At 43.1% G+C, this 17,764-nt stretch overlaps 1 protein-coding gene across 2 annotated transcripts in view; it reads left to right on the top strand.

The window, feature by feature from the left end:
- LARS2 (leucyl-tRNA synthetase 2, mitochondrial) overlaps positions 1-17,764 on the top strand; it is a 150,656-nt gene that overhangs the window by 101,192 nt on the left and 31,700 nt on the right. For both annotated transcript variants that reach the window (XM_069473522.1, XM_069473523.1), the window contains exons 13-14: positions 2,033-2,131; positions 5,182-5,319. In XM_069473522.1, the coding sequence (XP_069329623.1) occupies positions 2,033-2,131; positions 5,182-5,319 (237 nt within the window). The remainder of the gene's footprint in view (positions 1-2,032; positions 2,132-5,181; positions 5,320-17,764) is intronic.

The raw sequence follows: 17,764 nt of genomic DNA, 5'->3' as shown, positions 1-17,764 counted from the left end.
AAAATGGGGATATGAGCGGTATGTGTCTCATAAACCCCAGGGTTACTGGGGAGTAGGTGAGAGAATACCTGTGAAGTATTTGGCTCAGTGCCTGCCATGCAGGATTAGTATAATTACTATTGGGGCTAATACTGATAACACTATCACCGTCCTCTATCCCTCCCACTTACCAAGTGGCCTCCTCATCATCATCTAGTTTTTAGTATCAACACAGCAAGTGTTAGCCCAATGTTATTTCTTTTATAAATTGAGCCCTGCATTTTCTTCCTCACTTGTACCTCACTTGCACAAGTTAGCTGAGGAAGAAAAAGTAACCTTTATCTTCTAATTATTTCCCAGAATAGTTACCTGTGTTCTGGTTGATTGGTCTCCAAATAAAAAGATCTGGCTTTAATTTAGAAATGCACTGTTGAGACCAGCTTCCTACAGCAGCCCTGGGTGGTGGCAAACAGGATTCCCTGAGGCTCTCTCTAACAAGCTCCTACCCTCAGGGACCCCTGCTGTTCCCAGTGGGAGGCCCCCTGATTAGAATTTGGGGGACTCCTGGGAGGTCCCAGAGCCCTGCCAGATCTGGGGCTCCCATGCTGTCTGCTTAGCCACTTTCATTTAATCAGCTGGCTTGGGGACTGGGGGTGGTGGGAGGGGGTTTGGTTTTTCCTTGGGTAATGTTTGTAAAGCCAGCATGAACTTCTTCACAAGTGTAAGATATGAATGCAACCCTACTTTTATTTTTAAATTAAAAGCAGACTCGAGCTCTTGCATGCTAGATTAACAGAAGATTCATCATTTCCTCTTGGGACTCCTCATCCTCCCCCTCAAATTCTCCAAGAGCCCCCAAGGCCTTACACTGCCCGAAGTGCAATATTTGGAGAGATAGCTGGCCTCGGAAGGGAGAGCCCCATGTTGGAGCCATGTACTGCCGTGGCTTCTCACTGCCACAGGGCGGCCCTGGTGATGGCTGGCTCTGCCCATCAGGCAGCATGTGCTGATCCACTGCTGGTCGGGTCTTCAGGAGTCTTCACGGGGGCTAAGCCCCCTCCCATGCTAGGCCTGATAAGGGCACCCTCTCTGGAGTTCCGAGGTGGCGTGGCTTTGGTACCTGGTTCTTTGAATCCCATAGGCCCACAACCCTGAGAATGTTCTTAAGAATTCATGTAGCAGTTGGGCTCCTGTGAGACCTTGGTCCTCCCCGGGCATCTCCATCCCTGGGACAGGGATTGCTTTTGCTGTTCAACCCTTCACGCACCGAGGGTCCCACTTTATTTTCCATCGTAAACACCGGTCTCTCTTCGCCCTTTTGTGAGGAAGCTAGCTTTACACAGTGGTGTGGTGGTAAATATGTAATAACCAGCTCTCTGATCTGTAGTGTTTGCCAGTTTCTGTGATGTACATACTCCCACCAGGGCTAATTTCAAGCTACAAGCTTGACGTCACTTGTCACAGAGTTGGGAAGAGATGCTAACTATTGATTCTCACGAGCTGGTGTGAGCCGGCTCCAGCACACCACTGCCTTGGGGCTTCCAAGGTGACTTATCTTCCTCTGGTCATCCCGGTGGGCTGCTGCACCCCCACCGCAGAGCAGAAGTAGAAAAAAAGTTTATTTTCAGTCCATCTCACTCCATTTGGTTTTCAGTTCTCCTCATGCATCGATTTGCTTCATAAGCATCATAAAGCAGGCATGGGCTGAAGGCAGCCTTGACGTGCCTGAAATAGAAGTGGATGCACAAAGGAGGCACTTAATCACGTCTTGTCTTTTTGAGTGGTTAAATTTTCTACCAGGTTAAATTCAGAGAAATAAGAGAATGAGACTTTTAATTGTTGAAGATTGAAATTTTTATTTTGTAAATTTCTTCAAAACATAATATGCTGTAAGGTACAAAAAGAGCTTTCTCTGGATTGTCTTTTCATGGTGTGGCATTATTCTTATGACATTTTAAATTCATACTCATTGCCATAGCTCTCTCAAAAGCTAGTGGGAAACAGCATTAAAATTTAAAAAGAAACCAGTTGATGAACTTCATTTATTTCTTAGGTGCAAGGGAGCAGCCAAGAGAGAGACAGACACGATGGACACCTTTGTTGATTCTGCCTGGTACTACTTCAGATACACGGACCCCTGCAACCCTCACAGGTAAAGCCTCTGCCCAAGGCTTGGCGCATGTGTCAGTTTGGGTCGTCCTAGAAACGGAGACCAGGATGGAATGAGTTGTGCAGGAGACGTCTTGGGGGTAATGCCTATGCCAGACAAAGGGGAGGGGAGCAGGAGTAGGCAGGGCGAGCCCTTAGACCATGGTGCAGATGTGAAAGGTGTGATGGGGAAGGGGAAAGAGGAAGGATTGGGAGGAAGAGCCTCAGATCACAGCCCGTCTCAAGGAAGCCTCAGCCTGGCCTCTGGGAAGCCCCGAGCAAAGCTTGGCCATTGCAGAGTCCCAAGTCAGACAGAAATGGCTCTAGTCTAGTCCCCTCCCTCTAGCCTCCTGGGAGCAGCCTGGGAGAGCACAGGCCGGCAGGAACACCAGAGTGGGCCCAGAGGTGCAGTAGCCGGAATCTGTCGGTCATCTGCGTATCTCAAAACAGGCTCTCTTAGAGGGAGTGTGTTAAATTATTAAGTTAGATTATTCACAGCCAAGTAATCTCAGCACAAGGCAAATGAAAAACAGAGAAGAGAAAGAAATGCCATTATAATACCCTCCTTGCAGTGAACTGCATTTATATGATTATAGAGATGAAATGTTATTTATTTAACTGAAAAAATGATGTAACTCTACAGGGGCTGGGTAGGAGGTGGGGAGTGTGACAGAGCTCAGAAGCATCACCTCTAATCACATACTGTCAATAGATAATTTCTAATTGATAAATCAATAAAGAATATGAGCATATTTTTATAATAATTGCCAGGAGGAAGAGTCAATAATAAGTGCCTGGGAGGAAGGGAAGAATTGGGGCGGGAGACCATTGTTTTTTGTTATAAACCTTTGGGTGCTATTTTATTTTTCAGCTATATTCATGTATGTCTTTGACCTAAAAGCAAGTAACAAATTAAGGGAAAGAGAGCAGCAGGTAGCTAGGGAAAGAGAGAATGAGAGCTAAAGGAAGCTCTTCCAGAGCCCAGGAGAAAACTCAGCACTGTGATTAAAAGGACCTTGCCAGATTGTTCTTATCCATGGTAGCAATATTCTGGAACCCTGTTATCTACATGTATTCTTTATTGCTTGTAAAATAACACACTTCTGGCGAGATGGGTGCTCCTGCCTTGTCCTGCCAGGGTTCTGGCCCGCAGTATTGTGAGTCTATAGTTTGAGTACATTTCAGAAATGAGTGGGATCCCGAGTACATGGAGCTGTACAAAGACAGAAAGGGAGCGAGGTGACTGCTGTGGCTGGGAAGCACCAGCTTGGCCCTGTCTAGCCCACGGAGGGGCTCCTCTTCTGGGCCTGCCTTCTAGAAGGAGCCACCAGTGCATTCTGCTTAGTAACAGCCGGCTCAGGCTGTGAGGGGAGCCAGACTCTTGGCCTCCTCAGGGTGCTTCAGTGGCAAGCCTTCCTACAGATGAGGCTCCAGATTCAGTGATGGGACCTTTGACTGGCAGAAGATACCTCCCGAGACCCCCACAGCCCCCAGCTTGTGCATTCCACAGCGCACTCCATTTCCCTCATAATGTGCTGCTGCTAGCTTCAGCCCTGGCTCAAGTTCTCGCTAGGATACTTTCCTGGCTCGACCAAAAATCCAAGCTATAGCTACTTTCAACATTTCACTCCTTAATTTATCCCAAACTTGTTTTCTGGCTAAATACCATCCTTCACTTTTCCTTTCTTTTCTGTCGCCTGGATTGGCAGTTGAATTTCTTTAAGGAACTATTTTTCACACAAAGGAAAAAAAAATGTTCTTTTAATTTTACCAGAATTCTGGCACAGTGACAGGAGGAGAGAACACGGAGCTACATTCAGGCGCAAACGTGTGGTGGTGGCCAGGCTTGTCCCCTGCTGAGTGACAGGCTCTTTTTCCAGCCTCAGAGCAGGAGCCAGCCAAGTCTGTGGTGGGGAAAAAGGGCCTTGAGCTGTGGGGGAGAGAATTCACAAATGTCTGAAATCCTCCAAAGGCAGAAGTTTTTTTGGTTGGCTGATGTCAAGAGAGGGTGTTAACTTTGAGAATGAAGAGGTCTGTCCCCAGCCAAGGTACCTTCCCCTTTTCTTGAGGGTCCCAGCCAGAAAATAGAGGTGTTCCCTTCCTCCCCAGTGTCTATTAGGACCTGGGAGTTTGAGGAAGCCTTTCATTTATCCATTGGCTAAAAAGTATCTATGAGGTGAGAGAGAGTTACTGGGCTATTTGATGACGATTAACCCTAACTTTGCTTCATCGCATCCAGCAAGCCATATACAGCCTCCTACTGACTATATTTTAAGGCTGCTTTTAAAAATTAAGATTGAATTTCTGTTTTAAAATGAGTACTTCGTATTTGCAATGTTAACCTCCATTGTAGATGCCACATTGCCCTCTATTGGTAAGAACTCAAAAGTTTTAATTCTCTAATCATAATAAAAATTAAAATAAATCTAGATATTCAAATATGCATTGTACTGAGATGACTTTTTGGCTGGTATATTTTCCTCTTGTCCTCATTTTTTTCCTGCCTAAGAGAGAGACAGGTTCTCACGCTGTCCCCAAGGCTGAAGTGTGGTGGTATGGTCACTGCTCACTGCAGTCTTGAACTGCTGGACTCAAGTGATCCTTCCACCTCAGCCTCCCGAGTAGCTGGGACTACAGGTGCGGCACACACAACTAATTTTTTATTTGTTTATTTTTTTGGTAGAGATGAGGTCTATGTTGCTCAGCCTGGTGTCAAGCATTACCCCCACCTCGGCCTCCCAAAGTGCTGGGATTATGAGGCATGAACCACCATACCTGGCCTTCTTGTCCTCGTTTTGTATGAAAATTGCGTTCGTTCAGATATTTCAGTGATGTCTTCTGTTACAGTTTTTATAAATTTTATAAATTAACACTGATCTGACTTTTTGTTTTTTATTATATAAGCTTTTCTCTTATTACATTTTAAAAAGAATATCACTGTTATTCCTTGACATAATTCATTTCAGGGCATATGCAAATTATAATAGCTCTGTCTAATTTATACAATTTCAGCAAAGCAGGTTTTAAAAAAGTACCCATTTCTCTTTCCTCCAGCCCTTTTGACACAGCGTTGGCAGATTACTGGATGCCTGTGGATTTGTACATTGGAGGGAAAGAACATGCTGTCATGCACTTGTTCTACGCGAGATTCTTTAGTCATTTTTGCCATGATCAAAAAATGGTCAAACACCGGTGAGCATTTATACTACTTTACAAAAGAATTAAGTTCTGTGAATGGCAACTTGAAGGGGATGTCAGTTCCTCTGAAGCAAGGTATACATATAGCAGGAGAATCCTATTTGTCAAGTGTACCTTACAGGTCATTGTCAGCCTTAGCCATTTGAGGTACGTTTCTGTTGCTTGATCAGTTCTGGGATATGATGTTGCATGCTTACATAGAACCTAGCCTTGATTTGAGATTGTTACTTGTGAGGCAGAGAGGAGTGGTCCATAGTATCTGTGGCTTTTACAGTGTCTCATGTGAGGTCATGCTTGTCATCTGGTCCCTCTATGTAAGCTCTGTTTCTAAGTTTGATTGAATCCTGCCTTGATATATCACTCTGATAAATGCAAATAAACAATTAGAAGATAGAGAATCACATTGTAAATCCACTGATAAATTCTTAACCTGTTAGCCTATAATCTGTTCTTCATAATGTTCAGAAAATGTGTGTGCTTTTTTTCCCCATGAAGTACATCATATATATAAACAATATATTTAATGTATTCTATAATTTAAAGAATAAAATGAACATGCTTACCCCATTCCTCAGTTTAAGAAATAGAATATTACAGGTACCTTAGCATCCCCAGGGTGCTCAGTCTTATCATCCTTCATCAGGTACCCGCCACCCCTCCTCTCGCTAACACCTATCCTGAATTTTGAATTCCTCGTTTTTTTGCTTTCTTTACAAATTTTTAAATAATAATATATCATTGGTTCCTGTGTTTGATCATTACATAAGTAGAATCATATTTCATGTATTCTGTCTTGCTTTCCTCGCTCAGCATTTTTTTGAAATTCAGCAGTGTTGCTACATGAAATTGTATTTCATTCCTGTTTCACTGCTGCGTGGTATTTTATTATGTGGCATGGGATTTCCAATACAGAACTCAGTTTTGGTGCCCATGCCACCACTAGTGGTTGTTCGACCATTTTGTGAACAAAATTGCCATGAACATCCTTGCACATGGTTCCTGACAAACATGTGTCAGCATTTCTTTAGGTTGTGTAGTTAAGAGTAGAATTGCTCAATTGTAGGGTGTGCATGTGTTCAACTTTACTAAGAGACCCCAAGCTGTTTTGCATAGCAGTTACATAAACCTACACTCCCACTAATAGAGGTGAGGGTTCCTATCTCTGCATCTTCATCAACACTTTGTACTGTCCAACCTTTTAAATTTCACCAAACCAGTGTATATAATGGGTCAGTTTGTGAGTTAAATTTGAATTTAAAAACATTGATTACTTAATGAAGTTTAGCATGTTTTTAATATGCTTATGGGTCTCTGTGTTTCCTTTTGCATTAAATCTTTGTACTCTTTACTTTTATTTTTTTCTGGGTTGTTTGTGTTTTCTTGATTTGTAGGCGTTCTTTAAAAATTCTGGATATTGATCCTTTTTCAGCTATATGTATTGCAAATATTTTTTCCTCGTTCTTGGCTTATCTTATTTTTATGGTGTCTTTTGATGAACAGAAATTCTTAATTTAATGTAGTAAAATGTAATAATCTTTTCCTTTATAGCTGTTGCTTTTAGTTGTATCAGCACTGTTAACGGAACAGACTTTTTCCCCACTGATCTGTGGTGCCCTCTTCCTCATAAATCAGGTTGTCATATATGTAGGAGCCTGTTGATAGGATCTGTATTCTGTCCTTTGGTCCATTTGCTTTTTGCTGTGCTAGTTATTTACTGCCTTTGTTATTTTAGTTTTACCAGTCTTGATATCCAGTAACGGAAGTCCTCCTACTTTGTTCTTTTTCCTCCGAAGAACCTTGGCTATGATTGGACTTTCATTCTTCCATACAAATTTCAGACTCAGCTTGTCACGTTCCACAAGTGTCTGTTGGGAGTGTAATTGGAATTGCATCGAAACTATACGTTTACCAGTGTCTCTCCTCACTCCTCCTTCTTGCATCTCTGACCTTAACATCTGCAATCATTTTCCTTTTGTCTAAAATGTATACTTTAGAATGTCTTATTTTCTTTAGTGAAGGTCTATTAGGTCGTATTTGTCTGAAAATATATTTATTTCAAGCTCGTTATTTTAAAGCTCATTTTTAAAAGATATTTTGATTTAACACACAATTCTAAGTTAATAGTTTTCTCTCAAGCTGAGTTAATAGTTTTCTCTCAAGCTTTTGTTTTTGCTGATGAGAAATCAACAGCTACTGTAGGTTGTCTTGCCGTGCCTTATTAGATAATCCATCTTGTCTCTCTGTTTGCTATTAAGGCATTCTCTTTGTCTTTGGTGTTTGAAGTTTATCTGCTGTATCTAGGTGTGGATTTCTTTTTATTTATTCTGCTTGGGATTTGGGCTTCCTAAAGCTGTAGGATGGTATCTCAAAAGTTCTCAGTGACTGTCTCGAAATAGTATCTCTTTTCCATCCCACTCTGCCTATTTTCTTCTTTTGTAACTTTGATTAGATGTATTTAGACTGCTCAGTCTGTGTTTCATGTCCTTTATTTGTCCTTTCACATTATCTCTCTCTGTTTCCCATGCTGTATTTTGGACAATTTCTTTTTATCTATCTTCCAGTTTCTAATTGTCTCATTGTTTCTAATCTGCTGATTGACCCATTCTTTGAGGGATTTTTTTTTTCTTTTCTTTTCTTTCCTTTCCTTTTTTTTTTTTTCAGACAGGGTCTCTCTCTCTCTCTCTCTCTCTCTGTCACCCAAGCTAGAGTGCAATGGTGTCATCATAGCTCACTGCAACCTCAGACTGGGCTCAAGCTGTCTTTTTGCCTCAGCCTCCCAATATCTGGGACTACAGGCACTTGCCACCATACCCAACTAATTTTTTTTTATTTTTTGTAGTGATGGAATCTTGCTATGTTGCCCAGGCTGGTCTCAAACTCCTGGCCTCGAGCAACCCTTCCACCTTGGCCTTCCAAAGTGCTAGGATTACAGGTGTGAGCCACTGTGCCTGGCCTAGTTTTGTTTGTTTTTTTTTTTTTTTTTTATTTCATCTTGTTATGGGGGATACAGAATTGCAGGTTACATACGTTGCTCCTGTACCACCTTTCCCCCCAAGTCAGAGCTCCAGGCGTGTCTGTTCCCCAGGTCGTGCACATTGCACCCATCATGAGGTATATATCCCTCCCTTCCCCACGCCCCCTTCCCGAGTCAGCACCTTCAAGTGTTACCACTCCCCAAACGGTGCGCAATGCACTCATTGTGTAGGCATACCCCCATCCCCTCCCCCACCCCCCACCTCAGACTGATATGCAATTGGTGTCGTTTGGCCTAGTTTTTTATTTCAATTATTATATTCTTCATTTGTAGAAGTTCTAGGGTTTTTTAATCTCCTTTATTGTTTTTATGGTCTCTTCTTGCTATATTTCAAGCCTTTATTTCCTAAAATATATTAAACATAACTATTTTATATTATCTGACTGATGATTCTATATTTAAGGCCATTATGGGTCTGATTTAGTCATTCATTATTTCTACTGTTCTCACTCATAGTGCCTACTTCCTTGGAGGGAGAGAGAGAGAGAAAGTAAGTGTGTGTATATGTATTTTAACGGTGACCTTATATTCCTTGAAGCTTTCTTTATGGAAACTCTTTGGAGCCTCTCTCCTGATTTGTGTTAGCTTCTCCCTATTGCCTGGAGATGCTACCAACCCAAAACCACTTTAAATTAAATTTCTGCTTGAGGTTTTTAGGCCCATACAGGTAGCATGAATTCAGTTCCAAACCCATTTGAGGGTCAACTTATGTCTACAAATTCTCAGGAGAAATATTTTTCTTTCCTTCCACATATCACCGTGGTCAAGGTAGGCAAGTTTCCTTGCTTTTCTGTCCTGAACTATAGGTTTATTTCTAGCTCACCCGTCTATTGATGGTTCCTGCCTTATTTGAGGTCTTCTAGACTCCCAAAGTTGGTTAGCTCCAGGTTTGTATCCCATCTTTTGTGCTCTGCACCATGCTCAAAAGTTCATGATCATTGGGGTTCCATAGATACCCCGAGGGTAGAGACTGGCTTCAGGAACTGTATTTTCCTTAGGTGTTTTTGGTATGTTTTTGTTTTGGTTTGGTTTGGTTTGGTTTTTGCCAGCTCAGTGACACATTTAAAGCAATATATTGTATATCCCATCTGGCTTTTTCACTTGCTTTTCATAAGGACAAAAATTCAGGTTCTCTTATCTGATCTACGGCCAAATGCATAATTCCTGGAATTTTTTTTCAGTTGTCATTGTGTTGGGTTTTATTTGTTTAGTACAACATCCTTTAGAATATTTTTTAATTACAGAGAAAAAAAGAGGGGAAATGTCTATTTCCGTGTCCAGATAACCCATCTTGACAATTTAAAAACAAAAATAGGCTGGGTGCAATGGCTTATGCCTGTAATCCTTGCACTCTGGGAAGCTAAGGCAGGAAGATCCCTTGAGGTCAGGAGTTCGAGACCAGCCTGAGCAGGGGCGAGGCCCCATCTCTACTAAAAATAGAAAGAAATTAGTCAGACAACTAAAAATATATAGAAAAAATTAGCTGGGTGTGGTGACACATACCTGTAGTCCCAGCTACTCAGGAGGCTGAGGCAGGAGGATCCCTTGAGCCCAGGAGTTTGACATTGCAGTGAGCTATGACACCCCTGCACTCTAACCAGGGCAACAAAGCCAGACTCTGACCCAAAAATAAAAAATAAATAATAATATAAACAAAAACAAAAGTAAGACATATTTAAGATTAAAAAATTTTAACTGCACAGAAAGTGAACATTAATATTTCTCTTCTTTTACCCCACACTCTATCCCTTTCCTTCATCTTTTAACTTTCCTTTGATTTCTTCCAGAAAAATATTTTACTTATTTCCACATATGTATTTTTATTGATTTACTCATTTTATATGTAACTTATATTGCATATATTAATATGTCCTTTGATTTAATAACATAGCTTTATAGTCTTTCCATATCAGCATGGATAAATCTCCCATTCTTTATAATTAATGCATAGAATTCCATCATATGGATATACCATAAGTTATTTAAGCAGTCACCTATTTTTCTAATTACTATTGCCAAAAAAAAAAGTCCAGTGAGTCTATATTCTTAGCAAGTATTAAGATTTGGGAGCATATCTGTAGGGTCAAGTCCTAACACTGGAGAGTCCTGGGCCAAAGGATGTGTGTTTTTAAAATTTTCATAAATAATATATTACTTTTAAAACCTCTTTAATATAGACTGAGACCCAATTTTATTAAAATGAAACACACTGGAAGCTCCCTCCCTTCATCCCACCCTCAGGCCAGCTCGCTGACCCCGCACCTGCACATGTAAATTAGAAGAAGTCTACTGTACAGAAAACTAATTTAGGGTATAAATTAAATGCTTAAAATAATTTTCTCCTCATTAGTCCAGAGGCCTTCATGTGTAAAAATAAACCACTCTGCATCAGAAGGACACTAACCACGTTAACATCATTATCCTAAGGTAAATAAATTAGCTAAAATGTTTGTACTGTAGGTTCTGGAATTTACCAGTCTGCTTTCCATTTATCTATGGAAACTAATTTACCTGACTGCATGAAGCTTACCCTTGAGGCTGGGAATTATTTCCTGTTACTGTCCTTCTTAGTGAATATTTGTTTAAAGAAATTGAGTTCAATCCCTTAATATAAACAGATAAAAGTTTATATTCTTTAAAGGAAACATCCTCCTTGGGATAGCAAGAACTGGTTAGAGGTTACGTTTAAAGACCAAATACAACTTGAGAAATATCCCTTTCTCACGTAGTTCTAAAAATAGCAACCACGTGTAAGTGATTTCTGGCCCCTTAACAGTAAGGCATATTTCTGCCAGTTTCTGAATAATTATTTGTAGAAGTACTCAGTCAACCAGTGTTTCAGTGGCCAGCTATCCTCAGGGATAGCACAGGGTCTGTCTGGCTATATGACTTCTTTGCAATGGCTTAAAACTATATTCAAAGAGGAGAAAAAGTTTGCGGCATTCTAATATAATTTTAAAATACTGTTTCAGGTATGCTTTGTTATACTCACATGCACTTCTAATGTACAAAGCTTCCAGGTGACACCCGGGATTTGCTTCACCAGCAACTTTAAGGAACAGCGACACGGTGTAAATTGAAATAGACCTATGCAATTATTGTTTTTTAATTCTTTTCAAGATGATAAGATTCTATTCCATACTCCCCCCCCCCCCAAAGAAAACCAAAGATTTGCTTTAAGTACTCAGAAGGCTGACCATGTTGAAGAAGGTACAGAAAGTCAGCTTAGCTGTTTCTCAGCACTGCTGTCAGGGTTACTGCTGCTCAGTCACATCAGGGCAGTGGCAGCCTCTGAAAACTGTCCCTGGGCATTTCCTCCTTATCAGAGATTTGCTTTGGTAAACCAGTTCACCACAAATGAAATGAAAATCACCTGCTCGTTCAGAATTCTCCAGTTAGAATTTTTGAGAGCCTCCAAACAAGTGCTAGGGTTACCTGCGTGAGCCACCACGCCCGGCCATTGCAGTTTGTGTTCTGAGGAAGAGAAATGCGCTGAGCTGGTTTGATTGGTGGTGTGGGGTGGGCATCTGCGTTTAGCTTCCCTCCTTCCTGCTGGTCGGCAGCAGGATGAAAGCTACCAAGAGGGGCATGTTGCAGTGGGAGAACATACTCATGTCCACAGACCTAAGATCGGGAAGCCTTTTCTCTCCCTTTGCGGGAGATAGCTATAAACATGGAGTCTCATCAGTTTTTTTGTTGTTTTTTTTTTTCATGCAACTCAGAGAAACACTAAATTTCCTGAATTGAAATTCTCCCTGCAGTTTGCAATCAACAAAGAGTGGAGGCTGTCAGAAGCGAGCCCACTCTGGTTGCTCCTGCTTGAACGGCCAGGCCAGCCCCCTGCTGACTGCAGAGAGCTCAGCAGGCCCCATCTGCGGAGTTTTCTCTTGTTTCTCTGATCAGCCAGAAACAGGGCTGTTAGGAAAAGGAACAGGAAGGGAAGAGAAGCCGTACTTGGGTCTTGCTGTATTAGTAAGGCTTCCTTCTGTGCTACTGGCTGGCTGCTGGGAAATGGGAACAGTGATATTTTAAGAGTGAGCTGTGGCTAATACTTAGAAACTGGGCTAATTGCATGAACATGATGGTCCTAGGCACACAGCCAGGAAGAAGAGGTCAAGTTAGTCTGATTTAATGAAAAGTTCAAGTTAGAAGCCTTTTTCAGAGATCCACAGCCTTCTGTTTTCTTTTCAGGTCTACGTAAGTACGTAAGTACACCTGAGCAGGTCAGGTGGGGGGCAGCAGGCCCTTCAGGGCTTCATATAGGTAAATGTCATCTGCAGCAACTAGTTAGGGCTCTGCTGTGTCCTGAGATTCTTTAGCCACTCGTAATCAGTACATTCCTGGTACGCAGTGATTTTTACAAGGGCACTTAAAATAGCCTATATCAATCTATATTCTCAAGTTCCTTGTTTATCCTAATAATTAGCAACCCTGCTCACTCCCTCCATCCCTCTCAGCTTTTCTCCTTCCCTCCTTTCTTCGTGGGACAAAGGTGGCCTTCAATGCCCAGCAGGTATCAGCTACAATTTCTGAATTAGTGGAATATGAACTAACAAGAAAGTAGTGATGATTTCCCCACTCTTCATTGTTCTGCTTGCATGTAGCTGTGTTTCAGTGCAAGTAAACATGATCTCTCTCTAGGGGTGGCATCGAAGTAGTAAGAAGAAAGCTGACTCAGAAGGATCTTGGCCTTCCTCAAGGCAGAGACCCTGCATAATGCCCCCCGAATTTGACCGTCTCTGAGTCAGAAGGGTTTTGTTGGTGGTTTAGAGTTGCAGATTTTTCACTCTCTTATAAAGGCCCCTGCTGTGCACAGTCACTATGATGAATGAATAACTCAGTTGCTTACACAAGTTGGTTCCCAAGTACCATCTGGTGAGTGAATAAATGAACAAATGGGAAATACGTTACCCCAGTTGTGAATCTGAATGAGGAACTTGGCGATGTGGTGTGATGTCTTCTCCAGCAGGCCTGGGTTCCAAGTCCAGCTGGGCCTGTGATGTTCCCTTGTCCTTTATTCCTCATGCACCTTGCACCCCTGTGTCACACTTACTGCCTCTTTCTTGTAATGTTGATGGTTATTTATGAGCATGTCTTGGGCCGCCTGTTTTACTGCAAGCTCTCCAGTTAATTGCAAAGTGCTCTGTACCCAACTGTCACACAAGTATGTGTTGAATGAAAAATATTCAGAGTTAAACTACATACAAGGGTAGATGTAGTGGGCTTCAGCCAAGAGAGTGAGAGCCGATTCCCAAAGCCCTGTGGAGCATTCCCTGGAGCGCTGGAAGAGTTGGGGGGAGAGCACCGGGGAATGAGCAGGATTCCAAGAGCTGGGAAGCGCCCCTTCCCCACTGTGAAGTTCCACGTGAACACTGTCAGGCACGCCCCCACTCTCATTCTCTAGCTACTGCTGACCTTCCTACCGACTTGTCACTGCGCCCCTCCCTGCAGAAAGCGAGTGGCCCCAACTGGGAGCTGTGGCATCCAGTGCCTTCCCCTCCACCTACCTCTTCCTTCGTCTCTTGCTTCCTGTGTCCCATCCACATTATCCCCCACTTCTGCTGATGATAGGTTTATTCATTCATTCGCAGAACCAAGCTTGAGTTTCTTCAAAGCAATTAACATTTATTGAGCATCTGTTAAGAGTGAGGCACTAGGAAGGGTCTTCAAGGATTTTCCTCCTCAGAGGAGGAGGAGGAGGAGGAGGAAGCCAGACAAGTAAGCACCTCACCTGAATATAGTCACAGCACACTGGATGCATCAAGGAAAGAGCAATTGATTCAGACCAGAAAGTTCTGAGGCACCTTCCCAGTGGAGGAGGCATCTGAGTTGAGCGTGGAAATAGAGTTTTGGAAACTGTTTGGGGAACAGTGTGAGTAAGGACATGCATGTGTGGGCAACATTTGGAAAGATCAGAGTGAGTGAAAAGGGAGAGGGAGAAGTCCTTGGTGGCCATGCTGAGGAATCTGGGCTTAATTTGGAAAGAGGAGCTTGTCATATATGACTAAATTCTTTTTCCTCCCTCCCAGCTCTGAGAGTGGCCAGGCCACAAACAGGCTGGCTCCTGAGGATAGGGGTTGCTTTGCCCTCTGGTACATCCCCAATGCCTAGCTCAGCGCCAGGCACTCAGCAGACACTCAACAAATAATTGTTGAAGAAATAAATGATGAATTTCACATAATAACTCTGTGGGTTTCTTTTCTTTTCTTTTTTTTTTTTTTGAGACAGAGTCTCACTCTGTTGCCAGGCTAGAGTGCCGTGGCATTACCCTAGCTTACAAGCTCACAGCAACCTTAAACTCCTGGGCTCAAGCTATCCTGCCTCAGCCTCCCAAGTAGCTGGGACTACAGGCATGCGCCACCATGCCTGGCTAATTTTTTTCTGTATATATTTTTAGCTGTCCAGATAATTTCTTTCTATTTTTAGTAGAGACAGGGTCTCGCTCTTGCTCAGGCTGGTCTCGAACTCCTGACCTCAAGCAATCCTCCCTCCTCAGCCTCTCAGAGTGCTAGGATTACAGGTGTGAGCCACCACGCCCGGCCACAGGTGTGTTTATGTTGTAAAAATTCATCAAGTTATATCCCTAGGACTCAGACACTTCAATATGTGTGCTACACTTCATTTAACAATTGACCTTAAAAAAAAAAGAAGAAGAAGAAGTTTTAAAAGATAAGGCCAGAGGAGTTATAGCCTTAGACCACCTGGTGTTAGCGTCAGATTTTGATGTGTTGCCATTCTGTTCGTTCCCAGAAGGTGGCGGTGTTGCACCATTTGATAAAAGGCAAAAACCAAACAATTCCTGTTTCTTCCGCAGCCCCTTCTTGAGACTCAGTGCTGCTTATTTTATTCATTCTACCTGTCTTTATCTTAGGTCTAGATTATTCTCACCTAACTTCCATCCCAAAGATCTTTTTTAAAATTTAAGAGTGGACAGGGGCCGGGCGAGGTGGCTCATGCCTGTAATCTTAACACTCTAGGAGGCCAAGGCTGGTGGATCGTTTGAGCTCAAGAGTTCGAGACCAGCCTGAACAAAAGCGAGACCCTGTCTCTACTAGAAAAATAGAAAGAAATTATATGGACAACTAAAAATATATAGAGAAAAAATTAGCCGGGCATGGTGGTGCATGCCTGTAGTCCCAGCTTCTTGGGAGGCTGAGGCAGGAGGATCGCTTGAGCCCAGGAGTTTGAGGTTGCTGTGAGCTAGGCTGACGGCATAGCACTCTAGCCTGGGCAACAGAGTGAGACTCTATCTCAAAAAAAATACAATAAAATAAATAAAAAATAAAATAAAAAAGAGTGGACCTGTCCAGGCATGGTGGCTCAAGGAAGATAGCTTGAGGCCAGGAGTTTGAGACTAGCCTGGGCAACATAGTGAGACCCCCATCTCTACAAAAAAATTTTTTTAATTAGCTGGTCATGGTGGTGTGCAGCTGTAATCTCAGCTACTCAGGAGGCTGAAACAGGAGGATCACTTGAGCCCAAGAGTTCAGGGCTGCCATGAGCTATGATCACACCACTACACTCCAGCCTAAGTGACAGAGCAAGATGATGAGCAAGATGAAAAAAAACAAAAAACCAAACATCTGAAGAGTGACCAAAGCCATATACTTACCTGAGAAAGGAAAGGGAAAACCTCAAAACCTGGTACAAGAACACTAGCACCTAAGGCAGTAGGCAAATTCATCCTACTGGGACCACATCAAAGAAAAGATTACAGTCTGTTTCTTTTGTGTTAGGCCACTTTGTGTAAAATTATTTGAGGAAGATTCTAATCTAAAAGATGAACTCGTGTTCAAAAATGTGCACCCTGCACGTGTACAAATCTGCGCCATCGATCCTGCTGGTGCTGCAGTGCGGGAACCCCGGGAGTTAGGGGCAGGCGCCCCTTCCCTGTAAAACACAAGCTCAATTTGCGTTGTGCTTTTAAATGTATGTGCATCCAACCTCCTTCACCTACAATAGAAAGTAGCCATACAATTTTTGTTGTTGGTTTTTAAACCGTTGTGTTATTCGTAATGAGGTTAAAATCCAGGTACTGCCTCAAATTGGCTAGAAGATGAAGCTGGCTGCAGGAGCTGAGCAACAGCAAACAGCCTGTCTCCGTCCTTCTGTCCCACCACCCACCCGCCTGTTCATTTATTCGTCCACAACTGGAACGTTTTTAAAGACGCCCATCATTGCTTGGGCCCGGTGCTAAGTGTGGGGGATAGAGGGGAGAATGAGATGACGGTCCTTGCCACCAAGGGTGTGGGGCAGGGGATGGGCCAGTCTTTATGTAACCACAAAGGGGGGCCTGGGGCTGTGTGAAGGGGGCGAGTGCAGACGACAGGGACAGCCACCTAGAGGAGGGAAGGCCTGAGCTCTGCGGTGAAGGACGAGTCCAGGTTGCCCCAGGGAGATGGCATGTGGCACCAGGTGTGCGTGTGGCCTCTGTGAGGAGCGAGTACATGTAAGTGACAGAGAAGAAGCCAGGAAGGCAGACGGGCTGGATGTGAGAAAACCACGCGTTCGGTCTGTGGGGTACAGTTCTCTGAGCTGCTTGAGGCAGTTTCCTTAACTGACGTGCTTCCCAAAACGGGCCTGGGAAATGCAGACTTGGGCCCTTGGGCATCAAACCCCCACCTGCCCTGGGTGGGGCCCATGAGGCCTGAGGACACGGGTTCCTCATGGTGTCTGTGCCGGCATCCCTGGAAGACAGGGAACCATAGACAGCCTTGCTTTTCCTTCATTGTGCTTGTGTTTTAAATGCAGTGTAAGATCTTAGTGCATTTGATCTTTAAATCGTTTTTCAGGCCAGGCGCAGTGGCTCTCACCTATAACCCTAGCACTCTGAGAGGCTGAAGTGGGAGTGAGCTCAGGCATTCAAGACCACCCTGAGCAAGAGTGAGACCCTGTCTCTACTAAAAATAGAAAAAATTAGCTGGACATGGTGGCATGCACCTGTAGTCCCAGCTACTCGGGAGGCGGAGGCAGGAGGATCGCTTGAGCTCAGGAGTTTGAGGTTGATGTAAGCTAGGCTGATGCCACGGCACTCACTCTAGCCCGGGCAACAGAGCGAGACTCTGTCTCAAAAAAAAAAAAAAGAGAGAGAAATGTAAATCTCTTAAGAAAAAAAAATAAGTAAATCATTTTTCATACCCCTCTGGGTAAGGGGTCACATTTTCAGAGAACCTTGCTGAGACATGAACTGTAGCACAAAAGCACATTAATCTCTTGCTGATTGACTTTGCTGAAAGGATGTTTTGGAGGAGGTGGGAGGCATGGCAGTTTTATGACTCTGAAGAGTTTATTAGGATAGATTTTAGAGCCTGAACAATGGTGTGATTGCTTTTGTGCACATGTGGAGTTTCTAACACAGTAGTAGCATGTTTGATGAGCCTCGTGACATCAAATAATGCAACCATA

The sequence above is a fragment of the Eulemur rufifrons genome, chromosome 7 (genome assembly GCF_041146395.1).
Source record: "Eulemur rufifrons isolate Redbay chromosome 7, OSU_ERuf_1, whole genome shotgun sequence".
Lineage (NCBI taxonomy): Eukaryota > Metazoa > Chordata > Mammalia > Primates > Lemuridae > Eulemur > Eulemur rufifrons.
The sequence above is the reverse complement of the archived record's forward strand: the minus strand, read 5'-3'. Positions and strand labels throughout refer to the sequence as shown.